This window comes from Harpegnathos saltator, unplaced genomic scaffold (assembly GCF_003227715.2).
Source record: "Harpegnathos saltator strain DR-91 unplaced genomic scaffold, Hsal_v8.6 scaffold211, whole genome shotgun sequence".
NCBI classification, from domain to species: Eukaryota; Metazoa; Arthropoda; class Insecta; order Hymenoptera; family Formicidae; genus Harpegnathos; species Harpegnathos saltator.
Window position 1 is genome coordinate 106486 of NW_020229997.1, and position 22404 is coordinate 128889.

The 22404-nt window shown below is 38.8% G+C and overlaps 1 protein-coding gene across 1 annotated transcript in view; it reads right to left on the reverse strand.

Annotated features, from left to right (window-relative positions):
- The window catches only part of LOC105187298 (Kv channel-interacting protein 1), an 84807-nt gene extending 63103 nt beyond the window's left edge, over positions 1-21704 (reverse strand). The window contains exons 1-2 of the mRNA XM_025298227.1: positions 21601-21704; positions 21458-21528 (exon numbers count right to left, since the gene is read on the reverse strand). Of these exons, the coding sequence (XP_025154012.1) occupies positions 21458-21528; positions 21601-21688 (159 nt within the window). The 5' untranslated portion in view covers positions 21689-21704. The remainder of the gene's footprint in view (positions 1-21457; positions 21529-21600) is intronic.
- Positions 21705-22404: the final 700 nt, after the last annotated feature.

Below are 22404 nucleotides of genomic sequence, written 5' to 3' on the forward strand. Positions count from 1 at the left end.
GAAAAAATTACAAAATTTCAAATGATAATAACTTGGTAAATAATGAAGATACAAATATGCGCAGAAATGCAAAATGAAGCTTGAAACGTCCTCTTTAAAAATATCTGAATGGCAATTACGCTCGGCCATTTTTTTCAAAATGGCGGATGATAAAGTGAGAGCATGCAAAATTGATAATCAAAGGTCCGTGTTTGCGATGGTGCATGGTGTGCATCAGGTATCGCAGCGTAATGGGACCAAATGCACATGAAAGTATAGAGTGTTATCTTTAAAATGCTACTTTACCGAGCTCGATGTGATCATTTTTCACTGAGTTGTTCCAAATTTTGCTAAAAATGCGGTTTTCTTGTTAAATTTGCATAATTCAGTGAATAAGTATCGCATCAAGCTCTATAACGAAGTATTTTAAAGAAAACATTCTATACTTTTAAGTACTTTTCGTCCCATTGAGCTGCGACACTTACTTTGCTCCATGCGCCGTCGCACGCTCGAACCTTTTTTAGCAACTTTTCATGTTCTCCTTTTTATCACCCGCCATTTTGAAAAAATATCGTTGTGCACAATTTCGATAGATCTTTCGAAAAGTACGGTTTCAAAGCTTTCAAACCGTTTTTGAAATTTGCTGCTAGGATATTTAGGTGTCGAGATATTCAATTTCGAATTTGCAACAAATGTCGATTCAGCGAGGCTTAAGGGGCTAAGAGCGGTTCTCTGCGGTTCGTTTGGCTCTTTCATAATTTCAATAGCCGCGTTCATTATTCTCTATACAATAATTTACACAATTTTGCGAATTGTAAATTTAATTTTTAAAAGTTATCATTCTTTACCCTTCAGTTACGCATGATCACTGTGGTATACACTTTAGTTCATGAAGCTGTCCCTAGCTCTCTACCTTCTCCGTACGATTGGCCATTATGGTACACAGCTTGAATATGCTGTTCAGGATCGCGCCTGAGTTCCCGGCGCGCGGGATGCCGAGTCGCTGGACGCCACCTGAACGTCGAAATTCCCTGGCGCTCCTAGTCCACGGAGCCGCCGCGACGCGGCGATCTGGGTTGTCGCGCGCGCGAGCCCCTCGGCTCGCACGCGAGTTCGAGCTGCCCAGGGCATATAAGAGTGCCCGCGGAGACGATCAGAGATTGCCTTCGTACAGCTTTTGGCCTTCGTACGGTCCACCGCCGATAGTGGCACTATCTCTTGTACGCTGGACTTCGCGAGTTTGTCAGTACGCCGGGCTTACGTTCTGGCTTGACTGAGATTCTGTCGGTGCGCCGGGCTTTAACGCCTGGCTTGACTGGATTTTTCTTAAATGTATGTGCCAAGACAATAAACAAAGACAAACAATTTTCCTTTTCCGAACGTGTTCACTCCGATAAGCGCTGCCTCGTGCGACTTTTCTTTTTCCGTGATCTTTTCCTTTCGAGGCGCGTTGCTTCGTGCAACTTCATCAATTTAAACCATAATTGATTGTTTCGCATCGAAATTATTGCGTCGATTATGGCGACGATAAATCCTGAAAAGGCTGCTCAAGTTATTGCTTTAATTGAAGATGGCAGAAGTCGAAGGTACGTTGCTCAGGCACTTGATTTGTCAGTGTCAACTGTGCAACGTGCTTATGCCAGGTACTTACAAACCAATTCTTTCCATAGAAGGCCTGGTTCGGGACGTCCTCGATGTACCAATCACAATGATGACCGATTTATTGTTTCAAATTCGTTAAGAGACAGACATCGAACATCTGTTCAAATTAGAAACAATTTAAGGGATGTCCGCAACATTAATGTATCCGTTAACACCATTCGGAGAAGATTAAAGGAACAAAATCTGCTTTCGCGCAGGCTAGCAGCTGTACCTTTGCTTAAATGTCACCATCGCGTAGCTCGACTCAATTTTGCAGTTGAGCATAGAGACTGGACTTACGCAGACTGGAGCAAAGTACTCTTTAGCGATGAATCTCGTTTTTGTGTCTATTCTCCAGATGGACGAGAACGAGTTTATCGTCGCGATGGAGAACGATTTGCAGACTGTACGGTAAGTGAGAGGCATAGCTACAATGGAGGCTCTGTAATGATTTGGGCAGGAATTTCAGCTAATGCTCATACAGATCTGCACTTTTTTGACAAGAATATGAACGCAGATGTATACGTGGAAGACATACTCATTTCGTATGTTGTTCCGTACGCACCCTTCATCGGAGAGAACTTCATGTTTATGAAAGACAATGCTCGACCACACACTGCGAGAAGAGTGCTTGATTTCTTCGATGAAGTTGGCATAAATCGACTCGATTGGCCAGCAAATAATCCAGATTTAAATCTAATCGAACACTTATGGGACAACCTCGGCAGGAAAGTACGAAATCACGTACCTGCTCCTCAGTCACTGCGAGAACTGCGAATTATTCTCGAAAACGAATGGAATACAGTTACGCAGGATGAAATTAAAAGACTAATAAGGAGTATGCCTGATCGTATGAATGAGGTAATACGTGCACGAGGCAGTCATACTCACTATTAGTACACACACCACACAGCAGAGAGGGTTTGGAGTCATTAATTACTGCAGGAGTGACGAACTGCGGGGTCCTTATCTCTGCTGTAACACCACACACACACACACACATACACACACACCACAAGGAGGGTGTGAAATCTTGAAATACTGTGGAGCTGACGAACCACGGGGTCCTTATCCTTGTGGTATACAAACACACACACACACATACACACACTACATATAATGGGACTTTTCCTACCAATAAAACTCCATGCGGTTTATATTGGGAAGACTTACAACCATAATTTGAGCTAATGATAGCGGTATCTTAAAACGCAATTCATCTTTATTACGTAATATCGATTACGCAAAATGAAGAACCTAAATTGAATTGTACTTTCATTTCCCTGGCTTTCAAAATAATAAATGCAAATCATTGAATATATTGTGCAGGTTATGTAAATTATTATATAGAGAAACATGAACACAGCTATTGAAATTATGAAAGAGCCAAACGAATCACAGAGAACCGCTCTTAGCCCCTTAAGCCTCGCTGAATCGACATTTGTTGCAAATTCGAAATTGAATATCTCGACACCTAAATATCCTAGCAGCAAATTTCAAAAACGGTTTGAAAGCTTTGAAACCGTACTTTTCGAAAGATCTATCGAAATTATGCGCAACGATATTTTTTCAAAATGGCAGGTGATAAAAAGGAGAACATGAAAAGTTGCTAAAAAAGGGTTCGAGCGTGCGACGGCGCATGGAGCGAAGTAAGACGAAAAGTATCTATAAGTATAGAATGTTTTCTTTAAAATACTTTGTTATAGAGCTTGATGCGATACTTATTCACTGAATTATGCAAATTTAACAAGAAAACCGCATTTTTAGCAAAATTTGGAACAACTCAGTGAAAAATGATCACATCGAGCTCGGTAAAGTAGCATTTTAAAGATAACACTCTATACTTTCATGTGCATTTGGTCCCATTACGCTGCGATACCTGATGCACACCATGCACCATCGCAAACACGGACCTTTGATTATCAATTTTGCATCTTCTCATTTTATCATCCGCCATTTTGAAAAAAATGGCCGAGCATAATTGCCATTCAGATATTCTTAAAGAGGACGTTTCAAGCTTCATTTTGCATTTCTGCGCATATTTGTATCTTCATTATTTACCAAGTTATGATCATTTGAAATTTTGTAATTTTTTCCCAAATTTTTAGTGTACCGGGTTTTTTGCGTTTGAGTGTACATCTTTTAACACAAAAAACGGACCGAACTAATTTGTACTCCCAATATGAATGAATATGAATAAATATATAAATAAATAGAATATATTGGGGACTTGAATAAATTCTCGCTGTTTTTCGACAAATGGTGTTATCTTAGCCTTTTTGCATCGGACAATACTATAGCCAACTTCATCGTGAAGCTCCACCATTAGGCTCGAAGTGACAGTATATGTTATTCCGCTGAAGCGTAAACAACATATTTTTTTCATAGCGTTAAACATGTCGAATTTCGTGTCAAAAAAGAGTATTTGCGGGGAATTTTACTGCATTACTTTTTTCAAAAAAATCTGTAGCTGAAGCACATAGAATCCTTGTGGAGACTTACGGCGACCATGCTCTGTCGGAAACAACATGCAGAGATTGGTTTAGACGTTTTAAAAATAATGATTTTGATGTTGAAGATAAAGAACGCTCTGGCGCACCGAAAAAGTTTGAAGACGAAGAATTGGAAGCATTACTTGATGAAGACCCATGTCAAATGCAAAATAAACTTGCAGAGCCGTTTTGGAGAGCCGAGATACGTCGAACGGCGTTTTTCCACGTGTGAACAGCTGCTCCAACGGCAAAACAGGAAAGGTTTTTTGCATCGTATCGTGACTGGCGATGAAAAATGGATACACTACCATAACCCGAAGCGTAGAAAATCGTGAGGTAAGCCATGCATCAACATCGACGGCAAAGCTGAATATCCATGGTTCCAAGCTCATGCTCTGTATTTGGTGGAATCAGCTGGGTGTAGTATATTATGAGCTCTTCAAACCCAACGAAACTATCACGGGAGATCGCTACCGACTACAATTGATGCGTTTGAGTCGAGCCTTGAAGGAAAAACGGCCGCAATACGAAGAGAGACACGACAAAGTAATTTTGCAGCATGACAACGATCGGCCGCATGTTGCAAAACCAGTCAAAACCTATTTGGAAACGCTCAAATAGGAAGTCCTACCCTACCCGCCGTATTCACCGGATATTGCTCCTTCTGGTTACCACTTGTTCCGATCGATGACTCATGGCCTGGCTGAGCAGCACTTCCATTCTTATGAAGATGTCAAAAAATGGGTCGATTCGTGGATAACCTCAAAAGATGAGTCGTTCTTTCGACATGGTATTCGTATGCTGCCAGAAAGACGGGAGAAAGTAGTGGTAACGGTGAGTAGTGAAGAAAGTAGCGACAATACTTTCAATGACATGTTCTTTATTAATTATTTTAAATAAAGCATTTATTTTCATGAAGAAACAGCGAGAACTTATTTAAGTCCCCAACTTAAATCGCTCACGTTTTACTTAGTAAACACAAAGCTTAAAAATGAACAAAAAATTTTGGACTTTTCGGCGTTAATGGGTTAATACAATAGGCAACTCTTATGTATGGCCACTCGACCTTTAATGGGATTTTAAGAGAATTTAATCCATTGATTAATATTCTACAAATTGTGTGAATTTTCTGATCTAGGCGTTAGTGGCTCCTATTGTCTAATAGGTAATATCAAGATATTTTGTCTTTTAAGTCTTCTGAATTTGAATTTGTCGCAAGTTAAGAGGTTGAATGCTAATATACTTGGGTGATCATGTAATCTTTCTTGATATTTTTCGCTAATCAAGTTGATTTCTCTTCTTACGCTATTGATCCTTAAGTCGCCGAGGATGTACTTGTTGTTTATATAGTAAGGTATATCTAGCATAGTTCTAATGGTTTTGGTTTGAAATCGTTCTAATATTTCTATGTTACTGTTGCTAGCTGAGCCCCAGCTGATGCCCCAGCTGGATGCCATACGTCCAGACTGGTTTGAGTATTGTTTTGTAAATTGCTATCTTACTGTCGACTAACAAGTTTGGTTTTATTCCTGTTGACTAGTACATACTTCTTAGTTACGCATCTAGTTGCATCCTCTTTGTCCATATGTGTTTCCTCCAAATGTGTCTGCGGTCGATGTGTATTCCTAGATATTTGGCGTCGTTTGCGTATGGTATTGGTATGGTCACTGGCCATACAGTTGGACTGAAGGACAGGTTTTTTCTCTTAAGGTATATGTGACCTGCACTGATTTTGTTTGGTTGGCTTTTGTTCGCTATTTTTTGTACCATCCTTACATATCCGTTAAGTTTTTTGTATCCGTTAAGTTTTTTGTAGGGTTTTTAAGGCACTATTAAGATTCTCGTGAGTTATGAGGATAACTGTATCATCTGTGTACGTGGAAGTTATGGTTTCTCTACTGGGAGAGCAACCATATATGTATAATATGTAGAGTATTGGTCCCAGTATGCTTTCTTAGTGACTCCTGCTTTAATTGGGTATAGTTTGGAAGTGCATTCATTGAATTTGACTTCAAAGCACCTGTTTCGTAAGTATGATCTTAGGATTAGATAGAAAGGTTGTGATAGCATATTCTTGATTTTGAAGAGCAATCCATCATGCCATACTTTGTCGAAAGCTTGGCTGATGTCTAAGAAAATAGCCGTGCAATATTTTTTAGTTTCTAATGTTTTGCTGATGACGTTGACTACTCTGTGCACTTGTTCTATGGTGCTATATTTTTCTCTGAAGCCGAACTGGTGGTTTGGTATGATGTGAGATAAGTATGGTCTTATGTGAGCCAGCAATAGCTTCTCAAAGACTTTAGAGAGTATTGGAAAAAGACTTATTGGCCTGTAAGATCCAAGATCATTCAGATTTCTTCCCAGTTTAGGGATTAATATTATTTGTGCTGCCTTCCACTATCCAGGATAGAAGCCTGTTCTTAGTATTGCGTTGAAGATATTGGTTATTAGTGTTATGGCATTGTTAGGTACTCTTTTCAATAGATGCCGTAATTAAATTGTATCCTGGTGCGTTTTGGAGTCAAGATATATGATGACCTTCTGGGTTTCTTTAGAGCTTATTGATTTTATAGACATGTTCATTTGTAAAGTCGATGTAAGGAGGCTGGTAATTTCAAATTCTTCTTCTTCGTTGTTTGCTTGATGTGGACAAAGGTCTGCTCAAGGTGTACAGTGAAAAAGTCGGCTTTCTCTTGATCACTCCTTGCCCATTTACCGTCGTCAGTTAGCAGAGGTAGTACGCGGCTTGTCGAGCGTCACAAATTTTGTATTATCTTATACAATGAGTAGTTATTGCTTTTGGTGTGAGATAGGTTTTCTAGGCAGCGTTGCAGCGTTTCCTCTTTGTGATATCTTATTGCTTGTTTGAGTTCTTGCGAACATTGGTTGAATTTTTGTTTGTCTTGTGGCAATCTGAGACGTTGCTATCTTCGTCTGAGTCTGCGTCTTTTTCCTATCTTGTTCCTAATTATTACAGAATATGTGTCATTTGGTATGTCTTGTTTCCTTATTGGGGGAGTTGATTTCCAGGCAGCTGTATGGATAGTTTTATTAAGAAATTCTACTCCTTCTTCAATATCCTTTTCTGTTTTGAGCGGTATTCTAGGGTCTACGTTATTGTTTATGTGTTGTTAAAAAATCTCTCACTCTATGTGTCGGTTTGTGATCGATACTATGGTGTCCTTCTTTATTACTAAAGTGCTTATTGTTAGTATAATGGGGGAGTGAAACTCAAATTCCAACAAGATTTTATTTCGCTGTAGTTATCAGAGATGCCTTTGGATATGAAAAAGTCCAGCATGTCAGGCTTCTTGTTTATGTCAGTAAGCCAGTATGTTGGGTTGCCGGTGGAATGACAATGTAAACTTTATTCCATATTGCATTAATAAGTTGTCTGCCTCTTGGTAGTGTAAGTATTGATTACCCCAGTATTGATGTTTCGCGTTCCAATCTCCTTCAGCTATGAATCTTGAGCCCAATCCTGAGAAGTATTCACTGAATTGATCCTCGCTGAGTGTATGCCTTAACGGACAGTAAGTAGCTGATATTATAATTGGACCCGGTAATTGGACCATTTATTCTTTCGACTACTATTGATGTAGCTTGTAGGAATTCTTTTCCGTAGCCCTGAATTAAGTAATGTTTGATCGTGTTCTTTATTAATATGCCTGTCCCACTTTGGGCTTTACCTGAGGGATGGTTAGTGAAGTAGCATGCATAACTTTTTAGTTTGAAGTAGTTTTTGTCAGTGAATCTAATTTCGGATATTAATATAACATCAATTTTGTTGATTTTTATGAATCTTTCTATGTCCTGTCTTTTATCTGACAGGCCGTTGGCGTTCCATTGAGCTATTCTCAAAACTGGATTTATTTTTTATATGGTAGAATGTTGCTGACTAGTTGAATCATTCAATCCATCATTTTGTCCATCATTTTTTCCATTAGTGTTTCAATTTTGCTAAGGGCTTTTTCTATTACTTGCGTTATATCAGTGTTTTGATGTAATGAGATATCTAGTGCTCTTTGAATGCTTATATCTTTGTTTTGTTTCACTGCTTGCGTAAGTTGTATTCTTTCTTGGAGGAACGATTGCTTGATTTTCGTTTTGTATTGTGTTTAATGGTGCTTTTCTATATGTTTTAGAGGTAAATTGGTTTTTATCCTCCTTTAATTTTTTTTTATTACTCCTTATATTTTGTACAGCCTTTATCACTTGCAAGGTGGTTGCCTTAGCAGTTTATGCACGTTGCGGTTGTGGCTGGGGTTTTCTTGCATGCTGAGGTTGGATGATCTTTTGCGCATTTAACGCACCTATATGGTCTACCATAGTAATTTTTTGTATGCCCAAATCGTTGGCATCTTTTACATTGTATCACTTCTTTTTTTATTAATGGAGGTTCTATGGTAACAATCGTGTTGTTTATGACTTTTAAGTTAAAGTTTATGACATTAAGTTAAAGATGTCTTTGTTATTCGGTTTTGGTTCCAGGTCGACATAGAATAGAAGGAGTGATTCTTTTGTTATTCTGTGCAACAGGTTGATTATATTTTTAATCTCGTGACCATGGTTTTCCAATTCTGACTTAATGATGTCTTTTTCCTCTGTGTGATGCAGTCCTCTTATTACTGCTCTGTAAGCTCGTTCGTGTCTTAATATATAGGTATAATGACTTATGTTTTTGTCAGTAAATCCTTTTCTGATTGCTTTATATGTATCGACGTCGATAGGAATGATTTTGATTATATGATCTGATCTCATTGTGGTCATTTAGTATTTGTTATCATTTAGTATTTGTTGTCCTCTTTTAGTAATGTATTTAGGTACGATTTTAGTTCCGTTATGTTTATAATCCCCGTAACGAATATCGGTTCCGGTTTTAGTTTCCTTGTGATTGTAGTAATTTTTTCCGATTCATTGTCGTTATCGTCAAGGATTTCAAATCGATTTGATATTGAGATTATGTTCTAATCGGTTTTGGCTTTAGTACGTTTCTTTTTTTTTCTTGGAAAGTTACCTCCTCTCTTTTTTTTCGGCTTTGGTGTTTTGTCTTTTAGCTAGGTTATAGTTGAAGGAGTTTTGCCTCCTATTAAATTGCTTTTGGTTAAGTTCATGTGGTTGGTCCCAGGTAATATTGTACTCAGGAAGTTGCTTCTAACTCTCGCTGCATTATTTGTTGTCGTTCTGTCAAGCGTTAATTGGATGAGCGAGTTTTTTGTGTTCTTCTCTAGTGGGTTTTTCTCAAGCAACGGTTGATCCTCCTCCAGAATCCGTGGGGCCGGCCTTCGCAGAGGATGGATTTGCCAATATTTTTGCATTACCACCTCGGGTAGGTTACATCCGTGTATGTTTTCTTCATTGCTTTTTAATCTTCAGTTATCCTGGAGGACTGATGGTTTCAGAGTTGTCTCCCTTAACTGGATTGCTCTCGCTTTAAGACGCCAAAGTTCCGCCTTTCGCCCGCCATTTATCTACTGTGACCAAGGTTACACCTAGAGTTCGCGACACGGACTCTAGTTGGTCGAACTTGCTAGTTTACTTGATGTTATACAGCGCGGCATTTCACGTTTCTTTGTAGGTGTACATCATCGAGCAAAATGTACTTCACCGCAATCTTACCAGCCGTTAGAACTCTATGTTAATATATTAAAATATTTTATTAGGTAGTGCGTATTTTTTTCATAAGATTTTTTATAACGATGTAATACTAGTGCAATATGCGTATGTCGTCAAAATATAAACAATGTTTAATTTTATAATGATTATTAGTATCGCACGATGTTTAATTTGAACTTAATATGTTAATGTATTCGAAGATTTAATATTTGACGTATTTTTACTTGTCCCTGCCCTCTCCCCTCCCCTATCCGCTTTTTTAGACCTCCGGGCAAAGTCTGGCATAGAGGTGGCAACCGTGGCTATGGCCCAAGCGGTTGCAACGCTTTTCCAATCATCTATGTTAACGCGTGTCCACTCCTCAGATTTCTATCATTAATAACTCGATAATTATTGCGATTCTTGCAAAATTGTATTTTACTTTTATTTTCAGTTTAATCTAATCTACCTTTACATTTTTAGTTGGCAGCTAATTACCGGACACTCTGTGTGAATGCAAAATTCCACAATAATTATACTCTATACAAGGGTGTCTGGTAATTAGCTGCCAATCCGAAGTGTAAAAGTAGATTTGGTTAAGCTGAAAAAAAATGTAAAATACAATTCTGCAAAATTCATAATAATTATCGAGTTATTAATGACAGAAATCTGACGAGTGAACGCGCGCTGAGATGGATGATTGGGGGAGTGTCGCAGCTTGTTGCGCTATAGTGCGGCCCAATCGATCCAGCAACTCCAGCATCGATTAGCAACGTGCGACAAGACATAGGTGCAGTGAGATAAACCACGAAGCGGCACGTTGTCCTTCCCCTTTCGCGCTGTAGCCCAAGTGGCTGCAACGCTTCTCCAATCATCTATGTCGGCGCGTGCCCACTCCTCAAATTTCTGTCATTAATAACTCGATAATTATTGCGATTTTTGCAAAATTATACTTTACTTTTCTTTTTAACTTAATCCAATCTACTTTCACACTTCGGGTTGGCAGCTAATTACCGAATACCCTGATAATGAGAATACGTCGGAAATAAAATAAAATTATTGACAAAAAAAGAAAAATTATGATTAGACTGTATAATAAATGCAAAAGTCCCGCGGAAATTTCAAAGATTGTTGATCGAGTTTGCTCAATCTATCATAGATTCAATCTATCATAGACTTGGAAAATGATGAAAAATGCACTTAGAAATGATTAAAAATTTTTTTCTGTCTAATTTTTTCTGTCTAATATAACTACTAAAAAAACTGTGGGTACTATGTAAATACAATACTTTATATAGATTAATTATCGACATAATGAAATGATAGAAGAACGCATTTTTACCATGAAAGAAGGAGGGTGTACTAGGTGGCAACGGGACGCCGTGCGTTCGGGACCTGCATCTCATTTTTCGTTCCGAGGAGAGAAAAATATCGAGAGCGCTAGACCGGGAATCGAACACGGGTCTTTCACTTGCCGGGCGACTGCTCTAAACCACTGAGCTACCTGACGCTCCATGCTCACGACATTCTCCTCTCCCCAGATAACGTTGAGAGATGTCGTTCGGAAGTGACATCTCTAGTGCTATCCCGAGCGCACGGCGACTACAGAGAGAGGCATTGTTATTTGTATCTGGTGGTACAAGCTGGTGGTCTCTCAAAGTCAAAGGTTGCTATCCTTTAAGACCTGCTGTCCACGTATGCCGGCCCCCACCGTTGCCCCTCCTTATCCGGTGCACATCATATAAATAAGCCGCGGGGTCGACGCCATATTTTCGCTGCCCCGGACGTTTGGACACGTTTTTGCAACGCGCCGAAGGGGGATCTACCATGAAAGAAGGAGGGTATACTAAGTGGCGACGGGACACCGTGCGTTCGGGATCTGCATCTTATTTTCGTTCCGAAGAGAAAAAAATATCGAGAGCGCGGTAGTCGCAAGACCGGGAATCGAACCCGGGTTCGATTCCCGGTCTAGCGACTACCGCTTTCGTTTGCTGGGCAACTGTGTTAATTCGCTATAGCATAACGACAATTATATTAATGTTTTATTTAACATTATATTGGGTTGACAAAAATAAGTTCGTTCGGTTTTTTAGAGTAGAATAAAACACAATTTTTTTATATACAAGATAAATTTTAATCAATTAGATATTAGCCGTCTTTATCGATGACCTCTAGCCATCTTTCCATCAACTTCATTATGCCGCGTTTGTAAAACGTCTGAGGCTTATCGGCGAAAAACCAATCCAGGTGGTTTTAAACGGCCTCTTCATTCTAGAAGATTTTCTCGTTCATAGAGTTCTGTAGCGACCGGAATAAATGATAATTGGAAGGGGCAAGATCCGGTGAATACGGAGGATGAGGCAAAACATCCCAGTCAAGCTGAAGCAATTTGTTCCGAGTGATCAATGACATATGAGGTCTGAAGTTGCCGCAGTGGTCGATACCCTTGCGATTTACCAATTCTGGACGTTTTGTGCGGATTGCTTGGTTCAATTTCGTCAATTGCTAACAATATACAGTTGAATTAATCGTTTCGCCTGATGGTAACAGTTCGTAATAGATGACACCCTTGAAATCCCACCATACGGAGAGCATTATTTTCTCCGGATGCAATCCCGCTTTCGAGGTTGTTTGCAGTGGCTCGCTACTGTGCCCCCATGATCTTTCATGCATTACATTATCGTAGACGACCCATTTTTCGTCATCCGTTATCATTCGTTTAAAAAATGGGTCATTTTCTTGACGTTTCCGTAGCGAATCGCAAATGGATATGCGTGTAGTCAAGTTAGCCTCGGTTAATTGATGCGGCACCCAAACATTAAGCCGAGAAGCGTATCCCAGCTGGCGCAAATACTTTTCTACGCTTATGTGGGATATATTCAATATCGTAGCAATCTCTCGTATCGATTGGGATGGATTTACTTCGATTATAGCCTTAATGTCACTTGAATTAATCTCGGGCGACCGGAGCGGGACACATCATTGACGTTGAAATCTCGAGAACGGAAATTGGCATACCACTTTTGGCATACGCGTTCTGTTAAGGCATCATCTCCATACACACGGCATATCTTTTTATGAGCATCCGCAGCTCGTTTGCCTTTTTTAAAATAATAGGGCAAAATGTGACGATAATACACGTTATTTATTTCCATGTTCACAGCTACGCAGCACATACAATACTGATGTTAGCCAAACCAAACCCAGCACAACATAAACAGTGAAACATAACTTTTCAAATGTGTATTCGATTTGCACAATAGCGCTGAGAAAAGTAAAGCGAATCCGCATGAAACTTACACTGAAACATAAACCGAACGAACTTATTTGCCAACCCAATATTTCAAATTCAAATTCGTTTATATTTAATTCAGGCGACGTTATATATTGTGCGCATTTTTGCAATTACATGTCCATTAGAGGGCCAATAAAAGATTTACTGTACGTCTTATTAAAAACGACTCCAAAATGAATGCTTCGATGATTGTTGCAAGAATAGAACAATGAGCTATAAATGTTTCAGCCAGTTCTCGTAATGTGTTCAGTCAATATTTGTTATATGTTGCATAATAACAGTTATCATGATCGAGTAATGGAAAAGAAGTTTCAGGTTAACAAGACTAACCGGTAGAAATGACTTCAAGTCGCTAAAAATTATCTTAATAAAAATAATGACTTTTGGAAAAAAGTCATATTTTCAAATGAAAGTAAATTTAATATTTTTATATCGAAAAGGATTTACATAATGTGGCGAAAAAAATTGTGAATTAAGTCCAACTAATTTGATACCTATTGTAAAACACGACGGTGGTTCAATGATGTTGCGAGGCTGTATAAGTGGTAGAAAAATTGGACAATTGCGTTTCATTGAGAATATAATGAATTTAAAATATATATCACCATTTTGAAAAAAAACTAAGCTGCCAATGCGGAAAAATTTAGACTCGAATATTGATTTCCAACATTTTCCAAGAAGATAACGAGAGATCTTAAACATACGATAATACTAACAAGTAACACTAGAGAAGTGCCATACGGCGATTTTCCTGAAACTTGGCATACAAGTAGTACATGGAAAACTATTGGACATGTATATTGTTACATCGGCCCGAAAGCCATTTGAAGGGTAGAAATCACCCTTATCGATTTTGGAGGTAAATTCGACTATTTTGCGAATTATTTTTACGATTGTTGCGAAATCAGGTAACTAAGGGTTTTTGGGGTCGCTGATAACAAATCTGAAGTCCGATTTTAAGAATTCAAAATGGCGGATCCAATATGGCGGTCGCATTTTTTCAAAATGGTTTAATTTTTATGACTTTTGGTATCTAGGGGTTTTCGGGGACCCTGAATACGAATTTAAAGACCGTTCTCAAAAATTCAAAATGGCGGATCCAGTATGGCAGATGAATTTCTAAACAATTGTTGAATTTTCATGAAACTTGGTATCTAGAGGTTTTTGGAATGGATTCCGAAGTCAGTTTTTGATAATTCTCCATGGCGGATATAATATAACCGACTTGATTTTTAACAAACCAAGAATGCAGAATACAAATTTTCTCACTCTTTGTCGAGCCCAGGAATAACCAACGTGGAGGTGGTGAGAAATTATTCCTTTTTTTTAGTTAAAATTAAATTCTATTATTTAATTATTATAATTAATTTTTTTAAATTGATTTCTTTTCGTTTATATACAGTTATTTATAACGCAACCTCCATACAAATTAACATTTTTTCCTATACACAAATTGTAAATTTTTTAACGCTCGCACTTAAATTTAAAAATAAATAAAAAAACTTTCCGTAGGGTAGGATTCGAACCTGGGTCTCTTGTACGATACGCAGGCACCTTATCCACTATACCACACTCGTCTCTCGAAGACCTTACCCCCAAAATCGATAAGGGTGATTTCTATCCTTCAAACGGCTTTCGGGCCGATATAACAATATACATGTCCAATACAGTTTTCCATATACTACTTGTATGCCAAGTTTCAGGAAAATCGTCATATGGCACTTCTCTAGTGTTACTTGTAAGTAACTAACTAACACATCACTCAATAAGTTCGTAGGATGACATATAGATGGCGCTACTATTGACAAATCCATATGATTTTTAGGAAGTACTAACCTTCAAATGATACGTGTCAAAATTTCATGACAATCGGATGTTTAGTTCACAAGTTACAATGATTTTAGTGACGCTACTGTTTTAATTTTGAAAACAATGAAAAAATCTGAGTTTCGTATGTTAATAAAGCATGGCTTTTTAATGGGAAAAAATACCGTTCAAGCAAAGCAATGGCTTGATAAGTGTTATTCGGACTCTGCTCTATCGAGACAAATGGTAGAGAAATGGTTTGCTGATTTTAAAGGCGACCGTACAAATACCGATGACGCTGAACGTTCTAGTCGCCCAAATTCGGCAGTTATTTCAGAAAACATAAAAGAAGTCCACAAAATAGTTTTGGCCGATCGTAAATTGGAGTTACGTGAGATAGCTGACACCTTAAAAATATCAGAAGGCAGTGTATTCACTATTTTGCATGAACATTTGTCCATGAAAAAGCTCTGTTCGAAATGGGGTACCGCGTTTGCTCACAATCAATCAAAAACAGCAACGCGTCGACGATTTAGCGGGCTGTTTGGAGCTGTTTCAGCGTAATAAAAAGGATTTTTTGATGCGGTATGTGACAATGGATGAAACATGGACCTATCACTACATTCCAAAGTCAAATCGGCAGTCAGCTGAGGGGACAGCAACCAACGAAACCCGCTCAAAGCGACCAAAAACGCAAATGTCAGCTGGTAAAGTTTTGGCCTCCGCATTTTGGGGTGCGCAAAGTATTTTATTCATTGATTACCTTGAAAAAGGAAGAACCATCAATACCGAATATTATATGGCGTTATTGGTGCGTTTGAAGGAAGAAATTGCGAAGAAACGACCCCAAATGAAGAAAAAAGTGCTCTTTCATCAGGATAATGCACCGTGTCACAAGTCGCTCACAACAATGGCAAAATTGCACGAATTGCGCTTTCAATTGCTTCCCCATCCACCGTATTCTCCGGATCTGGCTCCCAGCGACTACTACCTGTTTGCAGGCCTAAAAAGAATGCTCCAGGGAAAGAGATTTGGCTCCAGTGAAGAAGTGATTGCCGAAACTGAAGCCTATTTTGAGGCCAAAGATAAATCGTTCAACAAAAAAGGCATCGAAATATTAGAGAAGCGTTGGAATCAACGTATCCCCTAATAACCAAATCTGTCCGAAACAGATTTTGCCAGACGCCTGCTGCAGGAGTTGATGACAAACTGATGTCAAAATTAATACAGATTCTGCAATATGAGATGATATCGGCAGAATGTCAGCAGCATTGAGACAAAATCTGATACAGAAGTTTGATATCAGATTGACGTCAACATTTGAACAGATTCCGTTAAACAGCCTGACGGCAGATTGACGACAGAAAGGAAACAGATCCTGCCGTACGCAGTCTGACGGCAGATTGGCGGCAGCATTCAAACAAACGCGGTTTAATACTATGACGGCAGATTGGCGGCAGAAACGTAACAGATACTGACGTACGCAGTCTGGCGGCAGATTGACGGCAGAAATACAGTAGAATCTGCTGTGCGCAGTCTGGTACCAGAATGATGGCAGAAACGTAACAGATCCTGCCGTTCACAGCCTGACAGCAGACTGGTGACAGAAATACAACAGATTCTGCCATATTCATTTTTACATCCCCCCTCCCCCCTTCCCATTCAGTCATGCACATTACGTGAAAGTAATTATTAAAAAACAATACAATATACGAACGTAATTGTTTTTATTTATCACACAAGATAAAACGAGACAGCCAATCAGATTCACAATGGTGTTTACCGTAAATGGCGGAACACGAAGGCGACGATGTTTCTTCTCATAGCCTCAGGAAGTGACGACACACGGTGACTTCAAGACGATGTTGGAATAACTGATAAAAGGGTTTGTGAACAGTGAAGTGGCAATTTACTGCGATATCTGTAAATTGAAATTATATTACAGTTGCATCTTTCTAACTACAGTTATGTATAATATATGTTTAAGTAAATACATGAATTAAAAGTTACATTGTATTAATGTCACAATTTTCCACAGTAAATACAATACACGTGTCGTATTCATAGTAGCATAGCAAATTGCAGCATCGATTGTAACTCTTAATAATTGCTGGGATGAGACGGGAAAATCAGAGAAATCTGGATAAAAATATTTACCTGTGTCTCTTGCGTTCTTCGGTAATAGATTCGTCGATCCTCCGTGACATCCAATCCTCCCGTGATGACCTAAACATGTAAAATGTCCGGCAGACACCGTAAAGTCGACACAGAGTACCAATTGTCTATGCCCAGAAGTCGAAGTTATTTGCCCGTTTCAACCGATTTTTGGGAGCCACGCCTATTTCTCTTGTTTCTTCGCTCGTCCAAAGGTCCCTACAAGGGAGGACGGTCACGCCGCCCAGGTATAAGCTGTCATATATCATTTGTAGGAATCTTCGGAAAGAAAAGAGAAGAGAAGTAGGCGTAGCCTTAAAAAATCGGCTAAATCGGGCAAGTAATGCAGGAAGCATACACTTTTGCATAAAGGCATAATGCATAACGCATAAGGAAATGAACCAATCAGAGTCTTTCATTTCTATTGCCACGCTTGAAGATCGCTTTCCGAAGACCCCTACAAGTGATATATGACAACTTATACCTGGGCGGCGTGACCGTCCTCCCTTGTAGGGACCTTTGGGCGAGCGGAGAAACAAAAGAAATAGGCGCAGCTCCCAAAAATCGGTTGAAACGGGCAAATAACTTCGACTTCTGGGCATAGACAATTGGTATTCTGTGTCGACTTTACGGTGTCTGCCGGACATTTTACATGTTTAGGTCATCACGGGAGGATTGGATGTCACGGAGGATCGACGAATCTATTACCGAAGAACGCAAGAGACACAGGTAAATATTTTTATCCAGATTTCTCTGATTTTCCCGTCTCATCCCAGCAATTATTAAGAGTTACAATCGATGCTGCAATTTGCTATGCTACTATGAATACGACACGTGTATTGTATTTACTGTGGAAAATTGTGACATTAATACAATGTAACTTTTAATTCATGTATTTACTTAAACATATATTATACATAACTGTAATTAGAAAGATGCAACTGTAATATAATTTCAATTTACAGATATCGCAGCAAATTGCCACTTCACCGTTCACAAACCCTTTCATCAGTTACTCCAACATCGTCTCGAAGTCACCGTGTGTCGTCACTTCCTGAGGCTATGAGAAGAAACATCGTCGCCTTCGTGTTCCGCCATTTACGGTAAACACCATTGTGAATCTGATTGGCTGTCTCGTTTTGTCTTGTGTGATAAATAAAAACAATTACGTTCGTATATTGTATTGTTTTTTAATAATTACTTTCATGTAATGTGCATGACTGAATGGGAAAGGGGGAGAGGGGATGTAAAAATGAATATGGCAGAATCTGTTGTATTTCTGTCACCAGTCTGCTGTCAGGCTGTGAACAGCAAGATCTGTTACGTTTCTGCCGTCATTCTGGTGCCAGACTGCGCACTGCAGAATCTGTTGTATTTCTGCCGTCAATCTGCCGCCAGACTGCGTACGTCAGGATCTGATACGTTTTTGCTGTCAATCTGTCACTAGACTGTGTACGTCAGGATCTGCTTTGTTTCTGGCATCAGTCTGCCGTCAAATAATGTTACCAGACTCTGCCGTCAGAATGTGGGCACAATGGACAAGCAGTTGGCACCAATCTGCTGTAAACCTCTGATTCAGTCTGCCGTCAGTCTGCTGAAATATTGCTATTATTGCTGCTAGAAATATATGCTAATATCACTCTTGAAGGAGACTATGTAGATGAATAAAGTCAAATTTTGCTTAAAAGTTGTTGTTTTATTAGTCATCCTACGAACTTATTGAGTGATGTGTTATGTAACGAGCAGGCTTAACACACGCCCGGCCGGACTCATCCGAACTCACCCGGAAGCGGCCAACTCAAGGCCGACTTTCGGCCGAAAGAAGCCGAACAACCCATTGGAAACCCTCGACCGGGGGTATAAATATCGGAGACCGAGCGACCAGAAGCATCACTCATCCGGCGGAATTCGCAATCTCTCGCTTCCTAGCTTACGGGTCGGCGAAAACCGTCCCAGTTGCAGAACTTCGCAGCCTGCTGCTTCCTAGCTTACAAGTCGGCGTAGACCGTCCCAGTTGCGGTCCCACGGCCACTCGCACCCGACTTCCCGGACAGGCTCATTTAACCCTTTCCGAAGCACGGATGCACCGGTGCGTCCAGCCAAAACCGTGCCGTAAGTGGCACGGACGCACCGGTGCGTTCAGATCAGTTTCGTGTTGTATTGAATTTTAAGTGGAATAACTATTGTTGTAGAATTTTTATCAAGTACTTTTTGGGTCGCTGATTACGAATTTCAACTTAGTTTTTTATAATTTGTTAATAAAAAAGATTATAATCAAATTAAAATGTCGGAAAATTGTAAATTTTTTTTCACACACAGGATGTGTGAGAGTGAGAAAGGGTGAGAGGGAGAAACTGAGGAGAGACTGTGGCGTCCGATGGAGGAATCGGCGTCGTTAGAACAGGGCAGCGGCGTCATCAATAGATTTCGCGCGACGTTCGGCGTCGTTTGACCGCAGCGCCTAAAGGAATCTGAGTGTTCGGTAGTACCAAAAAACAGAGGATGTACGACGAAGAGCGAGCAGCGAACGAGTCAGTTCGTAGCGAGCAGCAAGAGCGTTAAGAGCGATTTTATATAAAAATCGTTAATTTAGTGACTTAAGAAATGACCAATTACTTTTATTTATAATATTAAGCATTTCTAAACATTTTAGTCGCCATATTCGATCCGCCATTTTGAATTTCTATATTTTGACCTCAAATTCGGCTTCAGCGACCAAGAAAACTGAAGTATACAAATTATTGAAAAAATCTGCCCTGTCATTTTTTTGGGGCGGTTTCAGTACATTTTACTGAATTTTGCTCTACCACGGAAGGGGTTAAGCTGACTCCCATGACGAAACCTCGTTGATTCACAGGGAAGCCGACCTGCGGCCGAAAAACGACCCGAGACACGCACGAGCCGAGCTACACATTTTGTACATTGTGTAATTAGTAACCAGTGTTACGAATTAACGAAAGCGAAAACCGGAATCATTTACAGCGGCCTCTATTTTTTCTCACTCTTCCTCGGACCCTGGTACCAACGAGCGAAGGCCAAGCGAACACCGCGCATACGGGAAGCCGACCCCGTTACAACTATAATACTAAAAACTGTCGTATAATATACCACTACAATCACATATTCCTCCACTACCACCGGACTTAAATCTCATAGAGCATTTATGCAACATTCTCAAAAATACAGTGACAGAAAGAGTATCCAGTCGTGCAGACTTTGTTAAAATTTTACAAGACGAAATTTTACCTACCATTAAGATATCAAATTAACACGTCACTCAATAAGTTCGTAGGATGACATATAAATGGCGCTACTATTGACAAATCCATATGATTTTTAGGAAGTACTAACCTTCAAATGATACGTGTCAAAATTTCATGACAATCGGACGTTTAGTTCACAAGTTACAGTGGTTTTAGTGACGCATGACGCACGACTTTAGTAAGGCTTCAGTTTCGGCAATCACTTTTTCATTGGAGCCAAATCTCTTTCCCTGGAGCTTTCCCTACCAATTTGACTCTGGAGTGTAGTGATGGATCCATATTTCATCCATTGTCACATACTGCATCAAAAATCCTTTTTATTGCGCTCAAACAGCTCCAAACAGCCCGCTGAATCGTCGACGCGTTACTAAAACGAGTCGACACTACGTCGTGCGTCACTAAAACCATTGTAACTTGTGAACTAAACGTCCGATTGTCATGAAATTTTGGCACGTATCATTTGAAGGTTAGTAAAAATCATATGGATTTGTAAATATTAGCGCCATTTATATGTCATTCTACGAACTTATTGAGTGACGTGTTACATCAGAAAAAATCTTGTTGATTCAATGCTATGAAGACTATAGATAGTGATTAACTTTAAGAGAAACTCCACAAAATATCAATTTATTTTCTATTATTAAAAAATTAAGACGCTCAAATATTTTTTGTGTTTTAGGAAATCACTATTTTTCTTTAATTAAATAGTTATCTTATTATTTCAGAGTACAAAATATTATAATTTATAAGTTCTTTCAGGCATGTTATTAAAAAAAAGATTTCATTATATATAAAAATAATTATTTATTTATTATTTATTATTATGTAGAAATAAACTATTTTCTGAAAAAATTCCTGATGTACGAATATTTCTTACATCCACTGTATATATATATATATGAAAGTAATGTTAAAATTTTATTGCACTTACTGAATTAAAAAGAAAGAGAAAACAACATTATACAAAAATATGTCTTATTAATTAAAAGCTGCAGAAAGCTATGGGCTGGTAATATAGTTTAGATTTCGTGTTGACGTATCAGTTAAACCCTGCGCGCGATAACGTTAGAAAGTTAATGTAAACCGAAGAGTTCCTTGCGAAAAGAAAACGATGCGCGCCGTATTCCCCGAGATGAGAATGACTGTCGGAGTATGTGCCTTCGAGCCATATGTTTGCCAGGCAATTTAAAATTAATAAAAAGATTACATTACAAAAGAGACTTAATTACCCTGAAGCTGATGGCCCCGTTGCAATTAACGTCGAAGGCCTTGAACACGTAGTGGGCGTAGAGACTGGAGTCTGCAATTCGCATGAGGAGTGGTCATTAACTAATTACGCAAAAACACAGGCTGTTATTTAATTGGAACTCACTGCCGTGCGGGAAGAATTTCGCATAAATGTCCTTGAACGAGTCCTCGTGCACTACTCCCTCAGGACACTCCTGGAAAAAGAAAAACATACTTTTTTTCGTATCTTATAGTCTCATAAGGGTTTTATCGGGGAGACATTCAGCGGCAATTTACTTGTACCGATCGTTTGTTCGGTTCTTTCAGATTAAAATAACCGATGTTGTTTAGTAAATAAAAATAAAGAATATTGACTACTCAGCAAACACAGAATATAATTGTTATATGACATACAAGTAACACATAATATAACTGCTGTTATATATTATTGATACAGGATGTATAAAAAGTACCGGGACGACGAAATATCTCGAAAACTAAGCATTTTAGAAAAAAAATGTTTTAGACAAAAGTTGTATGGTTTCATACAAGGGGAGATATAAAACAACTACATATATCATTTTGCTTACAAATGACGCCATTTCTTAGATATTTACTGATCATTTCTAATCACAAAATCATACTAATTATCATACTCTGGTCTTAAATGGAAATTCCAGTTTTCTATTATATCATCTTTTTCTACCAACTAATTTTAACATCTGAAAAACTTTTATTTGTCTAATATTTTTTGAGATATTTAAGAAAAACTTGGTAACTTTTTCAATATTTTTCAATATTTAACTTATGATAGCTCGTTAACTATTAATATTTGTCAGAAAAAAATAGCTTTTTACTCTATGTGGTCTCAAGAATATATTGTTACAATAGTGTCCTAATTTTTGTTAACTTACCAACCTTCAGAAGTTTAAAAATCATCAAATTAATA